Source organism: Dipodomys ordii, unplaced genomic scaffold, assembly GCF_000151885.1.
Source record: "Dipodomys ordii isolate 6190 unplaced genomic scaffold, Dord_2.0 Scaffold111, whole genome shotgun sequence".
In the NCBI taxonomy this organism is placed as follows: domain Eukaryota; kingdom Metazoa; phylum Chordata; class Mammalia; order Rodentia; family Heteromyidae; genus Dipodomys; species Dipodomys ordii.
In genome coordinates this window covers 6,808,344-6,823,185 of record NW_012267327.1, presented here as the reverse complement: position 1 = coordinate 6,823,185, position 14,842 = coordinate 6,808,344, and the positions used below count along the sequence as shown (strand labels likewise).

Here is a 14,842-nt window from a genome sequence, read left to right as displayed (position 1 = left end):
TTATTTTATGCTGCTGTCTGGAAGTCCCTTCATGAAGATGGGAACGCCACAAATATAAAGTTTGATAAATAAAATTTAGGGCTCTTCAAAAGGTAAAGAGTCCAAATCCCTCTAGGATGTCAGGGAACCCTATTTTGCCATTCAAGGTCATTACTGTGATTATTCTTTGCAATTATGAGCATAATATATATTCTTACATATACATATATGTACTGATTTTGCATAAGCATTTGTCAATTACTGAAACCTTGTCAACTTGCCAAAGTATTACTATTCTTATTTATCTCTAAGTTACAAAAACACCAAATGAATGTTTTTGATCCCTGCCCTGACAATGTACTTTCATTACAAAGAAGCAAATGGCAATCACTCAAAGAAATGGCTAGAATTTAGGTGAAAAATCACCATGTGTGCTCTGAATATCTATCCAGTTTCTGTGGCCAGTCAGTGCTGCTGCCTGTTTCTATGTATAGAAGTAGAGGAAGACAAAGATTGATGTAGGTTGTCTGAGAACTCACTCTGTCTGAGGACTCACTTACTTGGGTGAGTGTGTAAAAACAGAAACTCATTTCTACAACCAAAGGATACAAAATATAGGCCAAGATGGGAACTGTTAAGAGAAAAGCAAGACTTTCACACATATCAAAGACATTAGGTTTTATTAATTGTTCTAAGTATATTTCAACTCTAGTTTGGAGTTTGTATACAAATTATTTATACATCAATATTTATAGACTATTTAAAATAAAAAGAAGCCATAATATGCTTTATCACTGATTTTCAGTGACCTCATATTTGTTCTAGCTTTGCACAAGGATTTATCCTTTCTCTATTTAGAGTAAAAGTTGTTACCCCACCCCCCTTTTTTAGGTACCTCCATTGTATCTAGTAACAGCCAGAGCTTTCTAAATATTACCTGAATAAAGGCTCAATGCATGTCAAGGAAAACAGATCATGGCCTGTGATCCTCTCCTGCCACTGGGCGGCAGTGTGTGTGCTGGAGTGACTTTCATTGAAAGGGGGAAATGGAACTCTTATAAAGCAGTGTTGGCCTTTTCTGCTTGTCCTAGACATATAGTAGTTATTGCAAATAAGTGAAACCATGGATTTGAACCCCAAGATAGGGACACAAGAGGTTTTATCTTTCTTGATGCTGTTTTTAATGTACGTATAGTGTACTGTGTGATTTTTTTTGTTTGTTTCTTTTGTACGTTCTTCCCCTCATGGTGTAACCCCTGTTTTCACTGTATTTGATGTCAGTACCCTGCATCTTGTATACACATTTTTCTAATTTGGAGAGGGGAAGGGAAATAACCAAATGCTGAAATGAGGATACAGGCTGACCCATTGTAACAACAAGATGTACAAGACACTGTGTTGAAAATGAACTTTCCAGCTTGAGAGAGAAGGAGGAGGGAGAAGTTGGGGAGGTGGGGAGGGAAGGGATGGATGGTAGGGGAAAGACAAAGGAGGGGGTAACAACACTCAATAGGAAATGTACTCATTACCTTCCTCATGTAAGTATAACCCCCTTGTACACTATCTTTACAATAAAAAATATATATTAAAAAAAGCAGTGTTGGGCATGGAGATGTGGCTCGGTTCATAGATCACGAGGCTAGTACATATAAGGTCTATCACTGCAAAACAAAAATAGGAATGTGTTCATAAAGATCTGGAAGAGTTGATTTGCATGTGTATTTTCCAATTTGCTGTAGAATAACATCACTTTAGTAACTTGAAGTCAGCCATGGTAGAGAAAATATACCCCAGGAACAGGCAGAAACTATAAATCAGGGCTTCTCTTTGAGAACTAGTTGTTCAAATATGTAGCATGCCAGCATTACAGCAACTGTAATAGAATTATAACAAACCAGGTCAAAAACTAAGTAGCCATTTATGACCAAAGGTATGTCAAAGAGCCTACAGAAAATTCACAATAAATATCAAGCAATACACAAACATGTTTTAAACTTGCTGTTATGTTCATTCTTTTCTTTCAGAAGCCATGAAAGACAAAAGAAAAGTAGGTAAAATGTCACCAGAGAAACAGCTTGAAGAAATCAATGTTTTCCTGTCTTTATTCTCTTTATGATTGTGGTTTAATGAGGAGCACATCCAAAATAGCTAATTCTCCTAATACTATTTTTTTATCTGTATTCCTGCTCTCTATTTTTCTTTTCTTTATCTTTTTTCTTTTTTGTAGTACTGGGTTTGAACTAAAGACCTTGTATTTACTAAAGAAGTACTGTACCATTTTGAGCCATACTCTCCAACTGTCCTGTTCTTCATGACAGGGAAAACTAAATTTATTGCACCAATAATATTGTAAAAAATTTAAATTGTTTCCTCTTGTATTTTTACAACAATTATTGGTACATCTATCTGCCATCATATCTTCATTCCTCCCCCTGCCAACCCCAACAGGACAAAAGAACAGAACTTGAATCTTTAACTTTTTTATTCTGTGTCCCCTGCTCCTAGGCCAGTCTTAACACGGAGTCTGGAACATGGTAGGCACAACATGATTTGCTTAATAAAAGATTGTACCAAAGAGCAAATATCAGACCTCTCAGTTGATAGCAATTAAGGTGATGAAGATTAAATGTCCTGTCCAAAATCCCAGTAACATGAGCAACAATCTAGAATCCAAATCTATGTCAAACTGAGAGATCAAAGACTGAATCACACGCTGACTCTTCCCATTAGCATAATTTCTGTGAGTGAAACCAAAAGGTGGGCTCTTGACCACTTACCTGAGGTTGAGAGGGGCTGGCAGTGAAGTGAAAGGCATTATTTGTCCTATGATATGAAAGTGGGAAAAATAAAAGTGGAAGTTAGCACCCAAAAGATGATGGGATGATCTCTACAAACCAGTCCTTGGGGAGAGATGTATGTTTTTGTCCTAAGGGATTTTCCAAATTGCCTATCACACCTACTAAAATTCTTCTTCAAGATTTTGTCCTCCGTGGCTTAGGCCTTTTAAGGCCTAGTTTTTATTTGTACACACTACCAAAAGAGCATAATGAAGTTACTCACTTTCCAAATAGAAATACATATGATTATGAGAGACTTTAAGACAATGGTGCTCCAGGCTCTGCGGAGAAGGGAGTACACAGTTAGCATAAATCTACAGCACTCTGTGGAGGGAATAGCTGGGAAATCATTCAAGACACTGGGAGACAGGGGCAAGCAGTTCTCTACGGCTTTGTAAGGGCTACTGTCGGGCTTTTCTCTTTCTAGCTCTTGCCACATCACTTGTTGGCCTTGTAGTTCACGCACACAGGTCGGCTGCACCTCTGTTCCCAAGCAAATTGAGATGCTGTATCCCTCAGCAACCGGCACTTCTCCCTGAGCTGTTGGGAGCTGGAGCCTAAATTTCTGAGATAACTTACCATCTTTGTTTCCTGGAGCTTCTGTCCTGAATTTCCTTTATATAAAAATCAGTCTCGGGGCTGGGAAGATGGCTCAGTGGTAGAGCACTTGCCTTGCATGCATGATGCCCTGGGTTCGATTCCTCAGCACCACATAAGCAAAAAGAAAAAAGCCAGAAGTGGCGCTGTGGCTCAAGTGGTAGAGCGCTAGCCTTGAGCTGAAGAGCTGAGGGACAGCGCCCAGGCCCAGAGTTCAGGCCCCATGACTGGACCCCCCACTCAAAAAAATTCAGTTTCTTAGCAGGGTACTGTGAGAGCCCCCAAAAGCCAAGCTGCGAGGCCCCCAAGGATTGGGAGGATGGAATGCCTCCTCCCAACATGAACTCTCAGAATGCTAAGAGTTTCCTGAAAAGGTCAATTCGGGCCCAACTTGGTAGGAAATTCAGTTTTCTATTCTGGGTGTATGCTAATTCCACCCCAAACTTTCTGGGAGTTTAGGGACAGTTACAAGCCTATGCCAATTGTAAGTCCTTTCCTGCTTACATCTACTTCTTAAGATAAAGAAAGTTATTTATCACTGGAATAAGATTCTACTACATGACTGGTGCTTGTGACTTCAAAGATATCGAGTAAGAGTGTATCACATGATTGGTGCTTGTGACTTCAAGAATAGTTTGACCTCACTTTCTGCACAGACACCCCTGTATCCCACTCAGTAAATACCTTGTAAAATATACCTGGGGCGCCTGAAGCTGGTGGAAGGCTGCTGGCCCCTGATGCCCCAAACCTCAGTTCTATGGTCTGGTGGTTTCTGTCAGTCACAGCAGGTCACAGCAGGTCCCACCTGTCTTTAATCCTAGCTACTCAGAAAGGCTGAAATCTGAGCATCCGGGTTCAAAGGCAGACTCCTCCCGCTCTCCCCAGAGAAGCCTGTGACACTCTTATCTTCAATTAACAGACAGCTGGAACTGGTGCTGTGGCTCACAGTGGTAGAGTACTAGCCATGAGCAAAAGAGCTCAGGGACAGCATTCAGGCTCTGAGTTCAAGGCCCACCAAGGAAAAAATAAACAAATTTAAAAAATAAAAATAAAAGAATGGGCTGGGAAGGTGGCTCAGTGGTAGAGTGCTTGCCTTGCAAGCATGAGGCCCTGCGTTCGATTCCTCAGCACCACATAAGCAAAAAGAAAAAAGTGGTGCTGTGGCTCAAATAGTAGAGCGCTAGCCTTGAGCTGAAGAGCTGAGGGACAGCGCCCAGGCCCAGAGTTCAGGCCCCACGCCCAGAACCAAAAAATAAAAATATAAATAAAAGAATTAGTTTTTTAAATTAAACATTCTTCTAGAAAGGCCAATAGAAGCAAGATAAGTAGAATTAGAGGTGATATTTAGGAATCATGAAATTAGAACACAATTTATCAAAGCAAGAGCTATGAGATAGTTTGTCCTTGAGCTGGGCTCAAAGTTTAGTTCACAGCCATGGATGCAAGTTTTATATGTACACTTTGGACAAAAATCCCCATGCATGTGGAGGGTTGGTTCTGCTGAAATTCGGTTGAAAACTTTTGATCTTAAGCTTTCTAAAGAAGCCAAAATTAATGTCAAACCCAGTTGTATGTCAGCTTCAGAGAGTCCACAGCGAGGCCAGGACCTGCAGTGCTGTGTGTGGTCTGGGGGGAGCTCTTTCAGCAGTCTGGGGAATGTGACCTGCGGTTACCAGGGCAACACAAGACCTTCAACCAACCCTCTTGTTGCTAGGTCAGAGGAACACAGAGACACACAGAGATATCTTGGCTAGCCACAGACAGCATGACATTTCCTGAAGCAACCTGTGTTCTTTGGCCAGAAATTTGATCCTTTTTTTTTTAATCCCCTTCCCTATCATTTGAGTTTTAATTGTAATACTGAAATCTGCAGACATCAGTATGTAGTTTCTGGTTTTTTTCCTTGTTCTATGTGTTAATGCAATGCACACAACCTTGAAAGCATGTGAGTGCTTTGTTTCTCGTGAAGCCAACAGTATGTGCAAAATAAATATTATGTCTGTTGGGGATGGATCAGACATTCTGCTTCTTCCTGCATAGCCCCTAGCAGGGGTGGGGAAGGTTTATTTTATCAAGCATCACTAGCCAACAATCACAGAGCTAAAACTCAAAGGTACGTTTAGCTTTAGAGAAAGAAGAATCAAACTCTTAATTTATTTGCTTAAAAAATTAAGAACAAGAGAGTCATAAGATAGAAGAAAAAGAAAGGAGAGATGGGAAGAAGGATTGGGTGGAAAGAGAGACAGGACACAAGTTCAGCGGCTTAGAGGGGAGTTCCACAGAGGACCATCCTATATGAGCAAGCTCCGCACACAGGGCATGGATCTTCCAAACTCCAGCTTGTTTGTTGAAGGAAATGATATCCTATTATTCCTGGACTACGGACTCCAGAAAATTATTCTCTCTTATCTCCAGCGGGCCATCTGTCACAAGTCCCCTTCAGCAGCTCAAGCTTCCGATCAGTTCACTGGTCAACCCATCCCCTCCCTACCCTCTAGGCCCCTTCTGTATAACCTCTGCACTCACCATTAAGTCCTACCCTTTCCACTCTTCTCTGAGACTTAGCTTCCACAAATATCCAGCTCCCCTCCTCATTTCATCTGCCATGCTACTCTTTCCTTAAGAAAGAGACTCTCATCTCAACTACATTAAAAAATAATTAACAAACTACTCCAATAAAATTCCTCCCTCCTTCTTGTTTCTCCCTCCATTGAGGCCATTCTGGACCATCCTTTCCTTCATACAACCCAGCTGTTCCCATCATCCTCTGGATTTTGGGGTCACTAGCAATGCTGGTAGAACCGCAGAGGGGGGAAACACACGTCTCAGCTATCATCTTTTCTCAGCCTTACCTTGGTCTCAAAAAAAGTCCTAGTCATGCTCTCAGTGTCTGCTGCTGAGACTCAGTCATATTATAAGAGGTGCCAACCGGAAGCAATGTGACAGAATAGATTTGCAGTTTCATCAAATGCAAGTCATTCATTAGCACTTGCACAGAACTGTGAACCCATGACTTTAGTTTCACAGAATTCAGTTCTCCAAAGGGTCTAGTTACCTCATCAAAAGCTATCCCTATGATTCCTGTACATTGTCACCAGGTGACAGTGACAGGTAAAAGATACCAATGAATAAGGGCCACGCTTCTCTGAAAGTTCAGAGAAGTGCACTACTATTGGCATCAAGTAGAATTCCTACATGGTTTTTTTTTTTTTACCAATTTTTAAATTATTAAGTTAAACTTATTCATCATATTTAGAAAGTGCTTTAGTGGCTGGGAAGGTGGATCAGTGGTAGAGCGCTTGCCTCACATGCATGAGGCCTGGATTCAATTCCTCAGCACCACATACACAGAAAAAGCCGGAAGTGGCGCTGTGACTCAAGTGGTAGAGCACTAGCATTGAGCTGAAGAGCTCAGGGACAGCACTCAGGCCCAGAGGTCAAGCTCCATGAACGACAAAAAAAAAAATATATATGCTTTTAGGGTAGTGATTCACAACACTGGCTATATGTTAGAATCACTTAGGGAACTTAAAAAAAAGTGTGTATGTATGTATATATAAATGTGTGTGTGTGTGTGTGTGTGTGTGTGTGTGTGTGCATACCAGTGTCTAAGCTTCCCTGCTAGAGATTCTGATTTCATTGATCTGAGTGGGTCTTATCCACCAGAGAATATGTTTCCAATTGGTTTCCTGAGGAGGTGGGGGAGAAGAGAGTATTCTTTGCTATTAAGATGATCACAACGTCACAATATTAATGGAGAGACTTGGAGCAGAATGCTGTGGATGCTTTAACTTTATGGGAAGTCATTCATCTATTTATCCATCCATCTTGGTGGGTATTTCTCCATGTCAACGGTATAGAGAAGAGCAAGATGAAAATTTAATTCTTATTAACAACTCCACTGGCTACAGACCTTTTTATAAACGTCTCTAGAAAAACTTAGAGCTATATAATAGAACATTCTGATCAGATAAACTGCAAAAGAAAATGGCATGTACTATTTAAAGTAGTCTTATGTTTTAAAGAATTGATTTTTTATTGAAATATAATAAAATATAGAAAGTACATATGTTAGAGCATATATCTGAAAGAGTTATCATCAGGTAAACAAAGCCATTAAACTTATTTCTATTCAAAGATTGACTTCTAATATCACAGAATAGTTTGCCTGGTTTTATATGTTATATGTAATATAATGCGTTGATTCCATATATACAATATATATTATATTGATTCCATATATACCATGTGTCTATACATATGGAATCAAATATACATATATGTAATCAAATAACATGCATTTCTTTTGTCTGGCTGCTTTTGCTCAGCACTGTGAAACCTATTCTGGTAGTCAGTTATTTCAGTAGCTTGTTCATTTTTACTCTTGTTTATATTCTACTACTAAATGCCACAATTATACACAATCATGGGTGGATAACTAAAAGTGGCATTGCGTCATTGGGTCGTTCAAATTCTCATGCTTTGGTGTTGTAATGGAATCTCATTTTCAATTTAATAATTTATCCTGCTAGCTAAGGAAGATGTGTTATTGGTCTGTGTGGAAAGCTTCTTTGGTGAAGTGTCCAAGCATAATGCCTATTTTGTTTCAGTAAGGTTGCTAGTTTGTTATGTTTAAAACAAAATAAAATGAAACAAAAAAAAAACAAACTCAGGAACATAAACAATATGGGTCACTCCAGAGAAGGAAAAGAACCACATTCTTATCTACATTCCTAAACTGGAAGGAGCAAACTGATAAGGACAACCAAACAAGTTTAGTGTTTTCCTTAATGATGAAACGAAACTTCCTTCAAGTGTATGGTCATGGTTAGTCATAATCACTGCCTAACGTACCAAGTCAGCAGTAACTCTCACCTGAAGTACATAGAGAACTGGGTTCTCACTCAGACCCCCAAGCAGATATACCTATGGGGTCATTCTGTCTTTTATTTGGCACCAGCTGCTACCCCTTCCCCCTTTCACAGATTAAGGTCTTAGTGGGCAGGAGACTTCAGAATTAATATGCTAAGTGGCTAATTTCCTTGCACAGTGCTAATCTACATGGACAGAAGCACAACTGAACATCCACAGACACAGAAGACAACACACAGAGAAAGGCCACGGGTCCTACTTACTGGAGCTGGAAGTGCTTGATCTTGGTGACCAGCAGTTTGTAATGGGCACCAAGTGGTGCCATGGATGCAACATCTACAAAGATCAGTTGCTGCAAAGGTCCTGTTTTGTTCGTTGCTGTGGAGGGACATAAGGTGCGGCTAACTTCCTGGTAGTTGTAGCTCCTCTGGTATCTGCAGCAACAGTGGGCAATGGCAGCAAGAACAAGAAGTCTCAGTGAGCACACAGGAGAGCCTTTCCATGCTACGTCTGTACAAATTTGCTTTCCAGTACTTTATGCTCTGACCAGGTCACTCAGCAACATCCACTATGATTACATTCAGCCACCTTCCTAATTCAGTGAGGAAAAGTATGAACTTCTAAGAGGGGAAACTGCCCTGTTCAATTACCATTCTATTTTTCTACCCTTTGATTTTTTGTTTTTGTTAAAGGTAAGGAAACCCCTGGATCCAAGTTAAACTTGACAGAATTAGTATTTCAGTCCTCAAATTCCTAAACAGTGTGTGTGTGTGTGTGTGTGTGTGTGTGTGTGTGTGTGTGTTGGGACTAGAGATCTGAACTCAGGGCCTCATGCTTGCTAGGCTGCTTGCAATACTAGTGAGCTGTATTCCCAACCCTCCCCAACCCTTTAAGAATGATGTAATACCATACAAGCTGCCCACTTCCATATGCCTTGAATGTTTTTCTCTCTTATTTTTTAATGCTCCCAAGGCCTCAGAAAATTCACCTCTGCAAAAAATATGAGGCTAAGAAACTTTACTATTATTTTTCACAGCACTTACTACTTAGTAGTGCTCTCTACATGGTAGCAAAGATGTGTACATGGCAGATACGTTGAAGAATGAGGTTGATGTTTCTTATTCGTGTTGACTGTTGGGCCTCATTCACTGAAAGGCTACCAAGTGACCCACTTTTTAAAAACATTTTAGTAGAGTGATAGGTTGTAAAGTGGTGTACAGTTCTTCCAGGTGCTTAAAACTAAGTAGAATGGTCATCTGAAATTTTGAGGGGATGGGCATCGAGCAGCTTCATCTGGCATGCAACATATCTCAGCGTTCTCATGTCTGATTTCTCCTTCTGCTTCATAAAAATCAACAGATGTCTCTCTAGGTCATTGAAGAAAACCAAATGAAGTGAAGATGTCTGGGAAAGAGCACTTACAGTCCTTGGAAGAGCAAAGGAACCTGCCAGGACAGCACCTCTTTCTGCTGGCGAACCACAACTAGGACTGGGTAGGCAAGGTTCTCCGAGGAACTGTTCACATGCACCCGTACGGCGGTCACCTGTGTGAGAGGACAGAGAGAAGTAGCGCGAGCGCATGCACACACACACACACACACACACACACACACACACACACCTTCACTTAGGAAAAGTGATTCCTGACATTGCATCTCCTGATAAGAGACTTCAAATGTTCCAGCTGTTTCTTCTCATTAGTCTTGTAACAACTTTGACTACTTTGAAACTGTCCCCAGGGAAACTAAAAAAAAAATTGTTAACAGGTTCCAACCTGCCGAAATTCTGATTCAGTTGCTTTGGAGCGAAGCCAATTAAGGAAATTTTCAAATAGTAGGCTGAAGAATTTGAATAGAGTGGTTAATAGAAAAGTTTTGAGAAGCCCAGAACAGAAAAAGAACAATATTGATATCCTTCCTTATAATTTGAACATAAATATAAGTATCTAACTCCACTTTCCTCAAATTACCCTATACAACCCTCACCTCCAACAAACTATAATGTTGGTTTAGTAAACCATTCTCTATTTCAAACCAAATGATTAAGGCTTGTTTTATTACGGCCTCACTGATGGTCTATTCTTCCTACTGACAAACAGGATGCTTTCCAGGAGCAGGTGGTCAGGGGTCAAGCTCTTCATTTTGCTCTGATAGGAAAGAATCTTTTCTATCAGCAACTCTGTGGCTTCTTCTGAACCCTGGTCAACCAAAGATTTAATCTTGTCACAGCTGTTTCAAAGCTAAGAAACTGGACTTTGCTCCTAGGGCTGGATGGTTTGGTGTTTTCCTTCAATTTTTTTTTATAATACCATGGGCAATGGGGAAGAGAACAAAAAAGAAAGAAAGGCAAGGTAAATTTTGATCTTTACATGATTTTTTTCTTTTTTTGCTTCTGCCTTAGTATTTTCTTAAAAACTTCTTTATTAGTTGAAAATAGAGCTAGATAAATTGAAAAGAAGGGTAAGGTGGGAGAGATGGGAGAGAATGATGGAAGGGGTGACATTAATAAGATATATTCTGCTCATAAATTGATCTGTTTAATTGAAACTCCCTTGTACAGCTACTTAAAGATAATAAAAATATTTTACAAATAAAAGAAAAATAAAATTAAAAACCTTTATTAGGGGAAAGAAACAAAATTCTCTAATTAAATTCTTTTTTATGTTTTATTGTTATTATAAAGGTGATATACAAAGGGGTTACAATTACATAAGTCAGGTAAAGAGTTTTATTGATTGATTCATTGATTGATTGCTGGTCCTGGAGCTTGAACTCTGGGCCTGGGTGCTGTCCCTGAGCTTCTTTTGCTCAAGGTGATCACTCTACCACTTGTGCCACAGCACCACTTCCAGCTTATTTGAGTAGTTTATTGGAGATAGCAATCTCATGGAGTTTCCTGACCTGGATAGCTTCGAACTGAAATCCTCAGATCTTAGCCTCCTAATTAGAATTATAGCTGTGATCCCAAGTTTTTTTGCTCAAGGTTAAGTACTGTCTGAGCTGCAGCTCCACTTCCAGTTTTCTGGTGGTTAAGTGGAGATAAGAGTTTCATGGACTCCTGTCTGGGATGGCTTGGAATTGTGATCCCTAGATCTTAGCTTCCTGAGTAGATAGGAATACAGGCATGAGCCACCAGTGCCTGGCAAAGGTACATTCCTTTGTGGACAATGCCACCCTTTGTAATTAAATTCTAAAGATCTATCACATTCAAAATGGAAATTGGAAAGAACAGAACAACATAGGCATATATATTGCTACTTAGTTCTCTTTAATCAAGCTATAACTTCACTTCTGTAATGTTGGCACAGTTCAAAAGTAATTTATTAATTTGATAAGCTGTGCTTGCTCTTGAAGGGACTGGTTCTACATGTTTCTATAGAAATTATGCTGCAGCTGATAACTGCTAAAACCATATCTTTACTGTAGATCTCTTTCCTCAGATCTGGGAGTTTCACAAGAGCTACAAACCCCGTCGGTGTCAATGGAACTTACTACTTATTCTTTTCACTCTTAGCTTTCATTTCTTTTTAAATTCCTTTGTTAGATGAATGTTTTCACCATGCAGTCATTTACCTAATTCGGAAACCTGCCATCCTCTATTTCCTACAACTTTAACTTCCTCAAGCAATAATTTTACTCCTTCCTAACTCTATCATCTATCTGTCCCCCAGTACTTCCCTCCATCTCCCAATGATACCCAGACCTCAGTCCTTCATACTCATGTTTCCCCTTGACAGTCCCCTGTGCATTCTTCCTAGCACATGGCTGCACTGTTCATTTACTGCAAAGTAACAAGAAGACTATAATGGATAGTCATGTGGGTATCCCCCATCTTTACTATTAACAAATGCATTTTATTTCATTCATTTCCTATTCGCAACATCCCTTCCCTGAAGTATTTTTTTAAAAAAATTTTATTGTAGAGGAAATATACAGAGGGGTTACAGTTACATAAGTAAGGTAAGACAATGAGTACATTTAAAAAAATATTATGTTTAAGTGGTTGTACAAGGATATTCCCATTCTATAAAACAGTATATGAATACAAAGTGTCTGATAACATTGTCACCCATTGCTCTTAACTCACCCTTCTAGCAACTTTTCTTCTTTTATCTTAATTGATAGTAGGTGATTACATAAATTTCACATATTTCACAGTATTGTGGAATAGTGATACTTAGTTAAAGTCACAAACACATTTTAACCTTCACAAGGCAAATTGTCATTATCATGGTCTATCAAGTTTGTGAATTCTATGAAATACAATTATTTCTTCCACATTTCTTTCCTTTTGCTTAGTGTAAGCTATTCCTTCTTTTCCTCCCATTCCTCCCTTCCCATTAACGTCTTTGGGTTGCTTGCTTTCATCTATGTCCAGTGCAGCTGACGGGCCCCTCTGTTGTATGCTTTCCATTTCCCACTGATTCTGTCTTCCTTCTAGCTTCCTTCCATTGCATGCATGCATATATATATATATATATATATACATGTGTGTGTGTGTATATTATATATATATATATATATATATACCATATATGTGGTCAACAACAGAGTCATTTAGCAATGATATGACAAAATGAGTGTCTGTCCTTTGTTTCTCGAGTTCTGTTTACTTTGTCATATCTCTTTGCATTTTGGCTTTAGCGTCCACATATCAGGGACACCATGTGCCATTTTTCTTTGCTCTTGCTTTACCTCGCTCAAAATGATTTGCTCTAGTTTCATCCATTTCCCTGCAAATGCCATTATTTTGTCCTTTCTAATGGCTGCATAATATTCCATTGTATATAGGTACCACAATTTTTGGATCCACTCATCAGTAGTGGGCATCTGGATTGTTTCCATATCTTGGTTATTGTGATCAGTGCTGCAATGAACATGGAGGTGAATGTGTCCTTGTATCCTGGTTCCTGTTGCTCAGGGTAGATGCCTAGGAGTGATATGGCTGGGTCATAGGGGAGGTCTATATTTAGCTTTCCAAGGTACCTCCAGACTGCTTTCCAAAGTGGTAGTATTAGTATACATTCCCACCACCAGTGCAGTAGGGTTCCTCTTTCTCCACATTCCTTCCAGCATTTGTCTTTGGCTGAATTTAGTACATTTCTTTTTGAACAATGTTATCCCTTCCCTCCTTTTCTCCCACACCCCCCAACTCCCCTAACTCCAAGTTGTAAAGTTTATTTCCAACATAGTGTCTAATATCACTGTTGCATAGGTTCACCCTGTGACTTCCCTAGAGTATTCTGACATACATGTAAAAGAGTCTATCATTTAATCTGTAAATAGTTCAATGTACATCTCTGAGAGATAGAGTATCACTTACTCTCCCCTCCTTCTTTTGCTGGTGCTGGTGCTTGAACTCAGGGCCCGGGCACTGTCCCTTAGCTTTTTCACTTAAGGCTATCACTCATCTGCCACTTAAGCAAAGCTCCACTTCTGGCTTTTTGGTGATTAATTGGAGATAAGAGTCTCACAGAGTCTTGTTGTCCTCAGACCTCAGCCACCTTAAGCAGCTAGAATTACAGTGGTAAGCCAATAGTGCTCGCTCACTTATCTCTTGAAACTCAACGTGAAAGGTTCCCTTCCCACTTTCTGCTAAAAGTGGGTGGGACACATGTTTGTTAGGGAAAGTAGCTCACAAAACAGTGTTGGGTTTTTGTTTTTTGATCATGGGGCTTGAACGCTGGGCTTGGGTGCTGCCCCTCAGCTCTTCAGCTCAAAGTGAACATTCTACCACTTGAGCCACAGCACCACTTCCAGTTTTCTGATGGTTTATTGGAGATAAGAGTCTCACAGACTTTCCTGCCCAGGATGGCTTTGAACCGCGGTCCTAAGATCTCAGCCTCCTGAATAGCTAAGATTACAGGTATGAGTCACTGGTGCCCTGCAAAACAGTGGTTTTTGTGAAGCACTCTCATTCTGGATTTTAATGACTATACCCTGGACAAAAGGGACCAGGTCTCTTTATCTCCCATTTTATGCCAATTGGCAATTAGGCACAGAAGCTTGCTTAGATTCAAGTATTTCACTTTCTCACTCTTTTCCAGAATTCTTGAGTTATGGTCAAGAAGTTTCACTAAGTCTTTGTTACTTGGTTTACTTTGTTACTTGGTTTACTTTCTTCTTTTTACTTATTTTCATTTTACTTATCTATTCTGCACTTGATGACATTTGTGCTATTTCCATTTTTGTATACATTTGTATACATATGTTTGTACGTTTTCACTTCTTTTGGGTATATTTTCATAAGTAGAATTACTGGGAAACATGATCACAAAAATACATGCTTACAAAAACTTACATTTCTGATACAGTTGCAATCCATATGAATCTATAGTACAAACAATAAATTTTATCTTTTTAAAATGCAGCTCTCCAATTACCCAAAATATCACTATTTAAATTTGTTTTACCTTCACTGAAGAGCATTGATCTCTTCCCTGCTGCCACTCTATTTTTTTTTTTTTTGCTGGTCTTGGGCCTGAACTCTGGGCCTGGGTGCTCTCCCTCAGCTCTTCAGCTCAAGGCAGGCACTCTACCACTTGAGCCACTGCACCA

At 39.7% G+C, this 14,842-nt stretch overlaps 1 protein-coding gene across 1 annotated transcript in view; it reads right to left on the bottom strand.

Annotated features, from left to right (window-relative positions):
- Sidt1 (SID1 transmembrane family, member 1) overlaps positions 1 to 14,842 on the bottom strand; it is an 82,913-nt gene that overhangs the window by 40,658 nt on the left and 27,413 nt on the right. Inside the window, exons 2-4 of the mRNA XM_013028520.1 lie at positions 9,708 to 9,829; positions 8,549 to 8,719; positions 2,757 to 2,802 (exon numbers count right to left, since the gene is read on the bottom strand). Coding sequence (XP_012883974.1) covers positions 2,757 to 2,802; positions 8,549 to 8,719; positions 9,708 to 9,829 — 339 coding nt within the window. The remainder of the gene's footprint in view (positions 1 to 2,756; positions 2,803 to 8,548; positions 8,720 to 9,707; positions 9,830 to 14,842) is intronic.